Source organism: Setaria viridis, chromosome 5 (assembly GCF_005286985.2).
Source record: "Setaria viridis chromosome 5, Setaria_viridis_v4.0, whole genome shotgun sequence".
Taxonomy (NCBI): Eukaryota; Viridiplantae; Streptophyta; class Magnoliopsida; order Poales; family Poaceae; genus Setaria; species Setaria viridis.
The window spans coordinates 19,753,442-19,767,257 of record NC_048267.2 but is presented as its reverse complement, the minus strand read 5'-3'; the positions used below and the strand labels follow the sequence as shown (position 1 = coordinate 19,767,257).

General features: G+C 46.7%; 1 protein-coding gene across 1 annotated transcript; it reads right to left on the bottom strand.

The window, feature by feature from the left end:
- Positions 1-1,280: 1,280 nt before the first annotated feature.
- Positions 1,281-8,240, bottom strand: LOC140222822 (uncharacterized). Its single transcript, XM_072293954.1, has 7 exons — positions 8,206-8,240; positions 6,982-7,584; positions 6,744-6,819; positions 5,802-6,326; positions 4,042-4,126; positions 3,005-3,414; positions 1,281-1,907 (listed from the first exon to the last, which is right to left on the bottom strand). The coding sequence occupies exons 1-7, from the start codon at positions 8,238-8,240 to the stop codon at positions 1,281-1,283; spliced, it is 2,361 nt and encodes a 786-aa protein (XP_072150055.1).
- Positions 8,241-13,816: the final 5,576 nt, after the last annotated feature.

Here is a 13,816-nt window from a genome sequence, read left to right as displayed (position 1 = left end):
TTGATATCATGGTCGACTTCACCATGGTATTATGTATCGATGTTTAGCTTCCGCATATTTTACTTCTTCATTGTTTACAACCTTGCAAACTTTGTCTGAATTTCGAAAACTCTGATGTAATAAAATGTTGAACTATGTTGTTGCGTTGGGAATATTGTAATCTCTGTAGCCACTCACCTTTGTGTGAGAAATGCTTCTCGATCTTGAGTATGTGGTTTATCGGATGAAATCCAACGGACGACCCAGTTGGCTTGTTTAAAGTGCATGATCGTGTGTTAGGTGACTAAAGTGCATTTTAGCCAAGTTAATTTGGGCGGTTCCACCAGAACACGTAATGCTGGATGGCCATGAATTTGGCCAAGGCAGGTCTTCCGAGGATAGCATGATATGAAGTTTTGAAATCAGCTACCTCAAACCGGATGTATTCTATCTGGTAGTGTTCTTTGGTCCTGAAGGTAACTGGAAAAACCACCTGGCCAAGGGGTACACCTGCGTTGCCTGGGGCAATCCCGTAGAATGGAGAGTTCATTGAGGTGAACATATCCGTAAAATGGAGGCCCATTTTCCTCAATGATATGCACACGCCTATGCAACGCGTGTAGCAAGTTGTGTGGCCCGATCTTCTCGTAGGATCCGCGAACTTGATAACTTGTCGCTGCGTGACCTGGTGAAGAGGCAGTGCACCGCGAGGCTGTCCACGTGACGAACTACCGAGACAATCACCCTTCCACGTACCGACGAAACAGCCCACGCAATCATGCCCTATAGACATGAAGGCACGAACTGGATGAACCGCAGTTCGGCGTTCTACAACTCCCTCAGGAATCGAAAGAACAAGTGTTGCAAGCCTCTCAAGACTCACGCATAAACAAAACTCCACGAGTTTGTGTATTCTGAATTTAGCCAATCAAGATCTGACCTTTCATTGTCTAGTATAAGATATATATAGAGATAGGGGCGTTCAGCTTGGAGTAAATGGCAGCATGCGCATGCACTAGTGGATTTCGTGGCTGGTTCGCGCGTCTTTCAGCTTCTGGCAGCAGTTACTAAAATGAGCATAACTCTTCATTGGGAAGTCCAAATAATGAACCGTTTGATGGACTAGAAAGTAGACTTGAAGACGCTTCTATCCACATATAGAACACCGTCTAACTCCTTGTATTCTGTCCACGGTGATGCTTGAAATTCATACCATGTGTCAGTCATCTAGCTTCTGGTTGCCTTCCCATGCAAAGGTGATGAACCACCATTTTATTCATGCACACCATAGGCTTCTTGGTTCAAATGTCCAGAGGCTTGAATCCATCTTCATCCCATGCTGGTTCATACACTCCATCATTCCTAAGAACATTGGAACAAGAACTCAAAAGCATATGCTCATTTAACATAAACTGATTATTAAACATAAGGTTAGCGTTCACCTGAGAATGAATTTCCTTCTCCAATTGTTTAGCTCTATTTATTGTAATTGGACCAGCTATATCAAGTGGAGTTTCAGGTGAAGATGAGTGAATGCTAGGAATGTCCTCATTAGTCTCCCCCTCTTGAGAAGGAGTCGTCCTCGACTCAGGCTCACCAAGAAATGGAAGGAAGTCTTTGACATTGAATGTTGTACTCACATTGGAATATTCAGGTGGCAGCTCAATTTTGTAAGCATTATCATTTATCTTTTGGAGAACCTTGAACGGACCATCACCCCTAGGAGATAACTTAGTCTTGCGATGTTGGGGAAAACGATCCTTGCGTAGATGTAACCACACAAGGTCTCCCGGCTGGAATGTAACCTTCTTACCTTTGTTCGCCTGCTTTGCATATTCTGCTGATTTCTTCTCAATATTTTTCCTTGTCTCATCATGTAGTTTCTTGATAAAGTCTGATCTCTTTGATGCATCCATGTTAACTTGTTCCTGCAATGGTAAAGGCAAAAGATCCATGGGAGTATGCGGTTTAAACCCATAAACAATTTCAAATGGACAAAAGTTTGTTGTGGAATGGACTGCCCTATTATAAGCAAATTCAACATGTGGAAGGCAGTCTTCCCACTGCTTCAAATTCTTTTTCAACACAGCACGCAACATGGTGGACAAGGTACGGTTGACAACTTCAATTTGCCCATCGGTTTGCGGATGACAATTGGTGGAAAATAACAACTTCGTACCAAGCTTAGCCCATAATGTCTTCCAAAAATAGCTTAGAAATTTTGTATCCCGGTCTGAAACAATAGTCCTTGGCACTCCATGTAAACGAACGATCTCCCTGAAAAACAAATCAGCAATGTGTGAAGCATCGTCGTTCTTATGACATGGAATAAAATGTGCCATTTTAGAAAATCGGTCAACAACAACAAAGATAGAATCCCTCCCCCTCTGATACCGAGGTAACCCCAAAATAAAATCCATGGATATATCTTCCCAAGGTACATTCGGAACTGGTAATGGAGTATAAAGACCATGGGGATTAAGGTGGGACTTAGCTTTCAAGCAGATTATGCAACGTGCAACATGTCGCTGGACATCACGTCGCATATGTGGCCAAAAGAAATGATCGGAGAGCATGTCCAATGTCTTTTTGACACCAAAATGACCAGCTAAGCCACCAGCATGTGCTTCCTGCAAAAGAACTTGACAAATCGAGCAGGCTGGAATGCATAGTTTGTTAGTTCGAAATAAAAAACCATCATGCACATAATACTTGTCCCAGCCTTTTCCAGCAATGCAATGAGAGAAAGGTTCTTTAAAATCAGAATCAGCTGCATAGAGTGTTTTAATGGATTCCAAACCAAGAACTTTTGTATCTAATTGTGTAACCAAACCACATCTCCGTGATAAAGCATCAGACGCTTATGTTTTACAACATAGGGAAATGTTTCAATGAACTCAATCCATTTAGCATGTCTACGGTTCAGTTTGCCTTGACTTTTTAGATATTTCAAAGCTTCATGATCAGAATGTATGACAAATTCTTTAGGTAACAAATAATGTTGCAAAACTTCCAAAACTCGAACTAAGGCATAAAGCTCTTTATCATAGACAGAATAATTCAGATGTGGACCATTCAACTTTTCAGAAAAGTAGGCAACAGGTTTACCTTCTTGAAGTAGTACACCTCCTATGCCAATACCACTTGCATCACATTCGATCTCAAATGTCTTACCAAAATCAGGAAGTTGTAGCAGCGGTGCTTCACAAAGCTTTGTTTTCAGCTCATTGAAGGCTTGGTCTTGTTCATCACCCCACTTGAATGGAACATCCTTCTTTGTCAAATTGTTGAGGGGTGCAGCGATGGTGCTGAAATCTTTAACAAAACGCCTGTAAAAACCTGCAAGACCATGAAAACTTCTAACTTGACTCACATTTGTAGGTGTAGGCCAATCCTTTATTGCTTTAATCTTTTCTTCATCAACTTGAATTCCATCTGCAGAAACAACAAATCCAAGAAAAACAACATGGTCTGTGCAAAATGTGCACTTAGCAATGTTTCAATACAATTTGTCTTCTCTCAAAATAGCAAGAACTTGACGGATATGATCAAGGTGTTCATCAAATGATTTGCTATAGATCAGGATATCATCAAAATAAACAACAACAAATTTGCCAATGAAAGCTCTTAACACATGATTCATCAAACGCATAAAAGTTGAAGGAGCATTCGTCAAACCAAAGGGCATCACAAGCCATTCATAGAGACCAAATTTAGTTTTAAATGTTGTTTTCCATTCATCACCTATTTTCATTCGAATTTGATGATAACCACTACGTAAATCAATCTTGGTGAAAATAGTTGAACCACTCAGTTCATCTAATATGTCATCAAACCTTGGAATGGGATGACGATATCGAACAGTTATAGCATTGATAGCACGACAATCAACACACATACGTCAAGAGCCATCTTTCTTTGGAACTAACAAAACAGGAACAACACATGGTGATAAGGATTCACGAACATACCCTTTGTCCAAAAGCTCTTTTACCTGTTGCTGAATTTCCTTTGTCTCTTCGGGATTGGTGCGGTAGGCTTGACGATTTGGAAGAGAAGCACCTGGTACCAAATCAATTTGATGCTCAATTCCACGAAGTGGAGGAAGTCCAGCTGGTACCTCATCGGGAAAAACATCTTTGAAGTCCTGTAAGAGATCAAGAACAACACTAGGCAGCGATGAAGGTAAATCGGTAGTTGAAAGTAGGACCTCCTTGTGCAAGAGCACAAAGAATGGGGCTGTGGTGTTCTTCACTTCTCTCAAAGCACTTGATAGAGTCAGAGTGCCCGATCTTTCGGTGAGTGGAGATAAATTCGACTTGGTGGAAGTAGACCCTCACGATCCGACTACGACGAGCGAACCCGAAGCGCCAATGCAATCGCTGAACCAACTTCCTGTGGTTACCAACCTTGCCAGCGCAAGATCAGCCTGATCACGAAGATCGATTCCTGTCCGCAATCGAAGAACGAACAAGAAAAAGAGGTGAGCAATCTAAATATCACTCGAAGGTGGAGTTCTGAATCACACAAGGACAACGCGTATTTGCGCGTGTTCGAGAGTAGCTAAAGCTAGATGTAAAACAAAACTCAAGTCGTAAACAAAAGGGACTCCGACTAAATAAAGGGGGCGCAGCCCCTGGAGTCCGGAGGAGGCGCCACGGCAGGAGGGGAGGCGCGCGCGACCAGGGGGAGGGCCGCGGCTCCCAACCCTAGGCGGCCCACCTGGGCTGCCCTGTTGGGCCATCTTCTTATTCCGCTGGGCCTTCGTTCCTTAACAGCATGATGAAGTTTAATTCTCTCGCACGGACCCGAGTGATTGGCCCAACTGGATGATCAACTGTAGGCGCCTGAGGTGGAGGAGCAACTGGAGGCGCCTGAGGTGCTGCTGGTGTAGATGTACTCGTGGTGTCCTCATAATCCTCCCCTTCTTGAACTGAAGTCGTCCTCGACGGCAACTCCTCATATTCGCCCGCATACGATTTCAAATCTGCAACATTAAAACTCGTGGAAACACCAAACTCCGCAGGCAGGTCAAGGATATAAGCATTATCATTAATCTTGGTTAGCACTTTAAAAGGACCAGCAGCACGTGGCATCAATTTAGAACGACGTAAGGTAGGAAAACGATCCTTTCGCAAATGCAACCAAACCAGATCACCCGGTTCAAAAGTAACATGTTTTCTCCCTTTACTACCCGCAACGTGATATTTAGCATTAGTAGCAGCAATGTTGTGTTGAGTTTGCTCAGGCAAGCTAATCATTTGATCAACATGTGCAGCGGCATCTATGTGTGGGGCGTCCTCGGCATCAAGCGCAAACAAATCAATAGGCGCCCGAGGAATATAACCATAAACAACCTGAAAGGGACACATCTTTGTAGAAGAATGTGTTGCATGATTATAAGCAAACTCAACATGAGGCAAGCAATCTTCCCAACGTTTCAAGTGTTTATCTAAAACATCCCTAAGCATGGTGGACAAGGTTCGATTAACCACCTCAGTTTGTCCATCAGTCTGAGGGTGACAAGTGGTGCTAAACAGCAATTTAGTTCCCATTTTATTCCACAGTGATCTCCAAAAATGACTGAGAAACTTAGCATCACGATCAGAGACTATTGTATTTGGAATACCATGCAAACGAATAATCTCGTGAAAGAACAGTTTAGCAACATTGCTAGCATCATCAGTCTTATGACAAGGTATAAAATGAGCCATTTTGGAGAAACGATCAACAACCACAAAAATACTGTCCCTCCCCTTCTTAGTTCTAGGCAATCCCAAAACAAAGTCCATAGAAATATCAAGCCAAGGGGCAGTAGGAACAGGCAAAAGCATGTACAAACCATGGTTGTTCAATCGTGACTTAGCTTTCCGGCAAGTAGTGCAGCGTGCAACAAGGCGCTCAATATCAACGCGCATCCGGGGCCAAAAGAAGCGGGCAGCCAGCACTTCATGCGTCTTGTAGACGCCAAAGTGCCCCATGAGACCGCCTCCATGCGCTTCCTGTAACAACAAATGACGAACCGAGCTAGCTGGAACACATAGCTTGTTAGCGCAAAACAGGAACCCGTCCTGTATGTGAAATTTGCCCCATGGTTTGCCATGAATACAATGGGCGAAAGCATCTTTAAAATCAGCATTGTCCACATATTGATCCTTCACAGTTTGCAAGCCAAAGATTTTAAAATCTAACTGTGACAGCATGGTATAGCGACGAGACAAAGCATCAGCAATGACATTTTCCTTCCCGCTCTTGTGTTTAATAATGTAAGGGAAAGACTCAATGAATTCTACCCATTTAGCATGACGACGGCTCAGGTTTGTTTGGGTACGAATATGTTTTAAAGCCTCATGATCAGCATGAATTATAAACTCGCGATGCCAAAGGTAGTGCTGCCAAGTATGCAAAGTACGCACTAAAGCATAAAGCTCCTTATCATAAGTAGAATAATTCAAGCTAGCACCACTTAATTTTTCGCTAAAGTAAGCAACCGGTTTTCCCTCGTGTAACAAAATAGCACCTAGCCCAATACCGCTAGCATCGCATTCAAGCTCAAACACTTTAGTAAAATCAGGCAACTGCAAGAGAGGAGCATTGGTTAACTTATCTTTCAAGGTGCTGAACGCAACCTCTTGCAAATCACTCCAAGCAAAGGGAACATCCTTCTTTGTAAGCTCATGTAGAGGCGCTGCAATGGAGCTAAAATCACGAACAAACCGGCGATAAAAACCTGCAAGGCCAAGAAAGCTTCGAATTTGTGTGACCGTCGTCGGTGTAGGCCACGCCCGAATGGCATCGATCTTGCTGCTATCCACCTCAATGCCCTGTGGAGTAACAACATAGCCAAGAAACGAGACACGTTGTGTGCAAAACATGCATTTTTCGAGGTTAGCAAATAAATGGGCCGCACGCAACGCATCAAAAACAGCACGCAAATGATCTAAATGCTCTTCCATAGACTTGCTGTAAATGAGGATATCATCAAAATAGACAACTACAAACAATCCTATGAAGGGCCTCAGAACTTCATTCATCAAACGCATAAATGTGCTGGGAGCATTTGTCAAACCAAACGGCATAACCAACCATTCATATAACCCAAATTTTGTTTTAAAAGCCGTTTTCCATTCATCACCTAATTTCATGCGAATCTGATGGTAGCCACTACGCAAATCAATCTTAGTGAAAATAATGGCACCACTAAGCTCATCTAGCATATCATCAAGGCGTGGTATAGGGTATCGGTAGCGAATGGTAATGTTATTAATAGCACGACAGTCTACACACATACGCCATGAGCCATCTTTCTTTGGAACAAGTAACACGGGAATGGAGCAAGGGCTAAGAGACTCACGAATATAACCCTTGTCAAGCAACGCCTGTACCTGGCGCTGGATTTCCTTCGTCTCATCCGGATTTGTACGGTACGGTGCGCGGTTCGGAAGCTGTGCGCCGGGAATGAGGTCGAACTGGTGCTCAATGCCACGAAGTGGTGGGAGTCCCGGTGGCAAATCTTTTGGAAAGACATCAGCGTACTCCTGCAAAATGTTAGCAACCGCAGGGGGAATATCAAAAGATGGTGCATCATCAAGTGAAACGAGCACACTAGAGCATATAAGGGCATAGCATGGCAAAGGAGCATCGCGTAACTCATCAAAATCAGCACGTGTAGCAAGCAAAACAGGAGCATTCAACTTGATTTCAGAATTAACAGAGGTCGATGGTTCAAGTTGTTTAGCAGTTTTAGCATCTCTAGCAAGATCATCTTTAAGAATTTGTTCAGGTGTCATTGGATGTATAATTATTTTCTGACCCTTAAACATGAAAGAATAGTGATTTGAACGACCATGATGCAAGCTATCAGTATCATATTGCCAAGGTCGCCCAAGTAACAGAGAGCATGCTTCCATGGGAATAACATCACAATCGACAAAATCAGAATAAGCACCCATGGAGAAAGGAACACGGACTGATCGAGTAATTCTAATTTTCCCACCATCATTAAGCCATTGAATGTGATATGGATTTGGATGCTTACGAGTGGGTAAATACAACTTTTCAACCAGTGTGGTACTTGCCAAATTGTTGCAGCTGCCGCTGTCGATGATGATGCGAATTGACCGCTCCTGCACAACGCCCTTGGTATGGAAAAGAGTGTGTCAGTGATTCTTCTCGGACGGAGCAACCTGTGTACTAAGAACACGCTGCACAACAAGACTTTCATACCTATCGGCGTCACCTGGGTTGACATGGACCTCCATAGCTGCATGGTCAGTGGCAAGCATCGCATGTTGAGTATCTTCAGAATCACTAGCGGAAGAGTACTCACCATCGTCACGAAGAAGCAAAGTGCGCTTGTTTGGACAGTCCCGAAACACGTGGCCAAATCCTTTGCAACGATGACACTGAATATCTCGTGTACGGCCTGTGGGAGGAGCGACGCCTGTGGAAGGGGCAGCGCTTGCAGGTTTGGCCATTCTCTCGCGCGGTGTAGTGGTGGGCGTGGGTGGCGCAGGGAGAGCAGGTGCGGAGTTGGATGTCGAGCTTCTTCCTGCAAAAGAGTTAGAATATGTCTTCGATCAGCGTCCCTGCACTTCACGTTCAGCTTTGCAAGCATATTCAAATAATGTTGTCATATCTGTGTAGTCCTTATAATCAAGTATATCCTGAATTTCGCGGTTCAAACCACCACAAAAACGTGCCATAGCAGCGTCATTTTCCTCCAATAACCCATAAGTTCAACTTCTAATTCCCAATCAAAATATGCAGCAGGATCATATTTGCCATTAAAAGGTGGAATTTTAAATTTAATCTTGGAAAAGGAATCATTACCGGGACAGCGTGGCACGCGGCGGGCACAGCCTCGGCGGTCGCCATTGTCCTGGTCCGAGTCACCACCATAACCCTGCTGCCACTCTGTGACTGTTGTGTGCAATGCATCAAGGCGTGCCACAATTGTGTCGAGGGTGGCCTTAGCGGCCGTCTGTGCAAGGTCTAGCTGATCGCACCGCTCGGTCGTCGAGGAGATCGTCGAGTCCAGCCGTTCATGAATCATCTGAATGTCCGTGACAAGCCCTTCAACTTGTGTCCGTATGCCCTGCAGCTGGTTAGCCCCCGCATCGACATCATCTGCCATGGTTAGCGCAAAGACAAGAACAAAACCGATGACAAAACAGGGGTGCAACGGCTCACAAGGCGCTCACACTAGTGCTGTTATCAAATTCTTATCCGTTCTTACCACGCACACAGGGGTGAACTGCAACCAACCAGTGGAACTCGTGAAAGATTGGAGGAGCGATTGCTTGGAGAAACAAAAGCTGCTCGTCGTAGAACTATGTGGAGTTTTGGGAAGGCTGCACTCAAATGAAGGATTAGCACAATCAAACAATAATGCAAAGTTGAAATATAGTGCCAAACACGTAACAAGAGTTGCTGGCAACAAGAGAAACCGAAAGAACAGAGGCAAAGAAATGGCCAAGGTGGAGAGGGCGGACCTCTTTTGTTTTTCTGTTTTTTTTGTTTTCCTTTGCAGGGTGCCCCAAAACTGATAATATGAACACAGAGGATCTCAAACAGCAAATTGCGGCACACACACACTCTCTCTCTCTCTCTCTCTAGAGTAAGGCGAACCTCAGAAAAATGTACCAAGAAAGAGAGATACGGATATGAAAAGCAGGCACGGGGTGCGTGGGGAAGGGCGCGGTATGCGTGGGGGGGGGGTGCGGAGTTGCCCCGGAGGGTCGTGACCCAGGGGGGTTCACAGCGCGCGCAAAGGGAGTTTCCAACGAAACAAAACCGGATCACCTTCCTTCTCCCTGTTGGATTTTTTTTGCTTCTTTTCTTTTTTTTTTTGCACTTTCCTTTTTTTTGATTGCTTTCTATCTTTTTTTTTTGGACAGGGAAGGGGGCGATCGGAGGGGTGGGATGGCGCGGCGCGGTTGTCGCGAGGGGGGGCGGTGGGTGCGGCATGGTAGGATTGGCGAGGAGCGGAACGGCGGCGGCGAAAACTAGGGTTAGAAGAAAAACGAGAAACAAGAGATTAAACACAAGTAACCAGCAACAATTGAACGAGTAGGCACACAAATTCAACAAAGAAAGAGAGATACGGATATGAAAAGCGGGCACGGGGTGTGTGGGGAAGGGCGCGGTATGCGTGGGGGGGGGTGCGGAGTTGCCCCGGAGGGTCGTGACCCAGGGGGGTTCACGGCGCGCGCAAAGGGAGTTTCCACCGAAACAAAACCGGATCACCTTCCTTCTCCTTGTTGGATTTTTTTTGCTTCTTTCCTTTTTTTTGCACTTCCCTTTTTTTTTGATTGCTTACTATCTTTTTTTTTGGATAGGGGAGGGGGCGATTGGAGGGGTGGGATGGCGCGGCGCGGTTGTCGCGAGGGGGGGCGGTGGGCGCGGCGTGGTAGGATTGGCGAGCAGCGGAACGACGACGGCGAAAACTAGGGTTAGAAGAAAAACGAGAAACAAGAGATTAAACACAAGTAACCAGCAACAATTGAACGAGTAGGCGCACAAATTCAACAAAGAAAGAGAGATACGGATATGAAAAGCGGGCACGGGGTGCGTGGGGAAGGGCGCGGTATGCGTGGGGGGGGGGTACGGAGTTGCCCCGGAGGGTCGTGACCCAGGGGGTTCACGACGCGCGCAAAGGGAGTTTCCACCGAAACAAAACCGGATCACCTTCCTTCTCCCTGTTGGATTTTTTTTTGCTTCTTTCCTTTTTTTTGCACTTTCCTTTTTTTTGATTGCTTTCTATCTTTTTTTTTTTGGACAGGGAAGGGGGCGATCGGAGGGGTGGGATGGCGCGGTGCAGTTGTCGCGAAGGGGGGCAGTGGGTGCGGCGTGGTAGGATTGGCGAGCAGCGGAACAGTGGCGGCGAAAACTAGGGTTAGAAGAAAAATGAGAAACAAGAGATTAAACACAAGTAACCAGCAACAATTGAATGAGTAGGCACACAAATTCAACAAAGAAAGAGAGATACGGATATGAAAAGCGGGCACGGGGTGCGTGGGGAAGGGCGCGGTATGCGTGGGGGGGGGTCCGGAGTTGGCCCGGAGGGTCGTGACCCAGGGGGGTTCACGACGCGGGCAAAGGGAGTTTCCACCGAAACAAAACCAGATCACCTTCCTTCTCCCTGTTGGACCGGCCGACCCCGCTTCCGGCCCCGCTCCGCACCGCCCGACCCCGCCGACCCCTTCCCGCGCCCCTCCTGCGCCGGCCCCACCTCCGTCCCCGCTCAACACCGCCCGCCGACGGCCCCTACCTCTCCTCCAGTGCCACCCGCCGCACGCCACCGTTGCCGTGCCGCCCTCCCCGCGATGCCCTCCTCCGGCGCCCGAGCCCCTACCGCCGGCCTAGCCTGCCCGGCCCCCACCCCCACGCCGCACACTGCCGGCCGCCCGGTCCCCCACCGCCGGCCGCCCCTCGCCGGCCTATAAAAAGGGCTGCTCGCCCGGCCTCCCTTGCCACTCCACCACCGCCCAGCTTGCCACCCCAACCTACACCACTCGCCAAGTGCCGCTGCCACCAGTACCTCCGCCGCCCGAGCGCCAACCGCCGCCGCCTCCACCGAACCACCGTCGGCCGCCCCTTCCCTATCCGAAGCTCCAAGGTATCGGGCAAAATGGAGCCCTCACGGCCTCCTCTAGCCTCTCCTGCCGCCTCCCCTCGCTGCTGGCAAGCCTGGGCCGCCGCCCCAGGCCGGCCACCCCTCCTTCCCATCTCCTCTGTTCCGGTACAGAGAGAAGTGAAGAAGAAACCCCTCCTTTCCGATCTAACCCCAAGGAATCTATTATTCGCGAAACAGTCCTTCCACCACTCTCATAAACCTATTCGTGGATAATCCCCTCCACCTCCAAAAGTATTTATAAATAGGTCCCTAGTTTATTATAAATCAGTCCTAAACCTCCATTTAAGCCCCTAATTCATGTTTAACCCGTCATTTCATGCGCCAAACTTCCTCTAATTAATCCCAAATTTCACCACTTCATCCTCCAGAATACTTTCGCCGATCCATATCCAAATTTCCCAAAAATAATCTTTCTACCTATTTTCCGTTCACATTTTCTGTTCGGAGCTCACGGTTAAAAACCGATCTTTCTTTTATTTATTTGCGTGTCCGTTTGTGTGTGCCGTAGATCGCGGATTGCACGAGGAGGATCCCGAGGAGGAGTTTGACCACGAGCCCGAGCCTGAGAATCAGCAGCACGAGCCGGAACTCCCGAAAGGCTTTGAAGACGGCAAGTCCAATCTCACCCTTTGATGCATATTTAATACCTAGTTTTTCAAACACAACCTATTGGCCTGTTTTACAAAATGCATATTATTTCATCGCAAGATATGGTTGGATAGCCACCTCTTGATTGTTATGAACATTTCTTGTTATCCTATGGTTGTCTCTAAATATGATTCGCTCTATTTGGTTGATAGCCACCGCTAGAATGCTTAGGGAATTGCTACTTAAACTTCAATCACTACTACAATGATGTTTTTGGAAAATAAATGTGTGTGTGTGCAAGTAAGGAAAATGGCTTTCTGGGTTCAAAGGAAAAAGGATGTGTAGACAGGATGGATGGGTATTCCTTGTGTGGGATGCCAGGGTGATGTGCTCGTACCTTGGTGGTTGAGCAATGTCGGGAGATATCCATCTTGTCGTGGTTAAGCACCGAGTTGATGTGTCATCTTGCCTAATTCAACCATCGTGCAACCACTCGACCGTTGTATGGGCAACGGCTTAGCATAAATCCCAGTAGCTGAACTGCTAGTCTTTAGGGGTGCTGGTGAGCAACGGGAGCCCATGGAAAAGGAGTAAGATCTTGGTGACTTAGGTCCCGGTTACGGTCTCGTGGATGAGCCGTGAACCCCTTGGGTGCTCCCGTGAGGGCTAGCCAGTCTTAGCTAAGGTGGGTAATGGCTTTGTTAGGATCCGCACCGGCACTAAGGTGATCGTGCTGCGGTACCCTACTTGTGGGAAAAGTGTACAACCTCTGCAGAGTTAAAACCTATCCGGGTAGCCGTGTGTGTGTACATTGGATGAGTTACGGCTTGGTCACATAACTAGCACTTGGGCATGGATGTCGCGTGCGTGTGTGTGTGTTGGATTTTGGAAGTGTCCGGCAGTTGTGCCGTGGGCTATGGCGGACGGGGAGTCCGATAGCAATAAAAACTTGGATCCTATTGGGTAGGATCAACCCCACTTAATGTTTTGGGTACTAAAGAAAAGCTTTACAAAAACTTGTTTGAAAACGAGCCCATGCATGTGTTGAAAATCTAGCTTTGTTGCAAATAAACCCTAGCCTATTCTTGATATATCCTGTGCATATACTTGCTTGTATCCCCCTCCGTGGATGGGGTTGGACTTGTTGAGTACGTTCGTACTCACCCTTGCTTCGTTACTACAGAGGAAGACCCAGACTTCATCGCCGAAGACCTTGAATAGAGGTTGTGTCCGCACCTAACGCTGCCTGTGGTGTTGGCCTTTCCAAGATGCTGCTGCTGCTGTGTAGTCCCGAGTGCTATCTTTTGGCAGTCGCATGGTTAGCCGCTGTTGTTTATTTACTTCTTATCGCTGCGTGGCTTTCACGCCCACTCCCTCGGGAGTTGTACAGTAACTGAATTATCTGTCGAATAAATGTGTTATCAGCCTCCTCGGACTGATATTTGTATCACATTTAGTCTCTACTTATGTGGGGATGCTTCAGGTGGTATCAGAGCCGTCGTTGGCTATAGGACGCGACCTTAGGACCGGATTAGCCCTTTTGACCAAAATAAAAGATTTATAAAATTTCTGCCTACCTCTGCTCTATTGCAAAACTAATTTGCACCCCCG

Coding starts and splice junctions, on each gene's coding strand:
- LOC140222822 (XM_072293954.1), bottom strand. CDS start 8,240: ATGGAGGTCCATGTCAACCCAGGTGACGCCGATAG. Junction 3,415..4,041: donor TCAAATTGATTTGGTACCAG/GTGCTTCTCTTC, acceptor TTGTTTCTGCAG/ATGGAATTCAAGTTGATGAA. Junction 1,908..3,004: donor ATAAAGAGCTTTATGCCTTA/GTTCGAGTTTTG, acceptor TTACCATTGCAG/GAACAAGTTAACATGGATGC.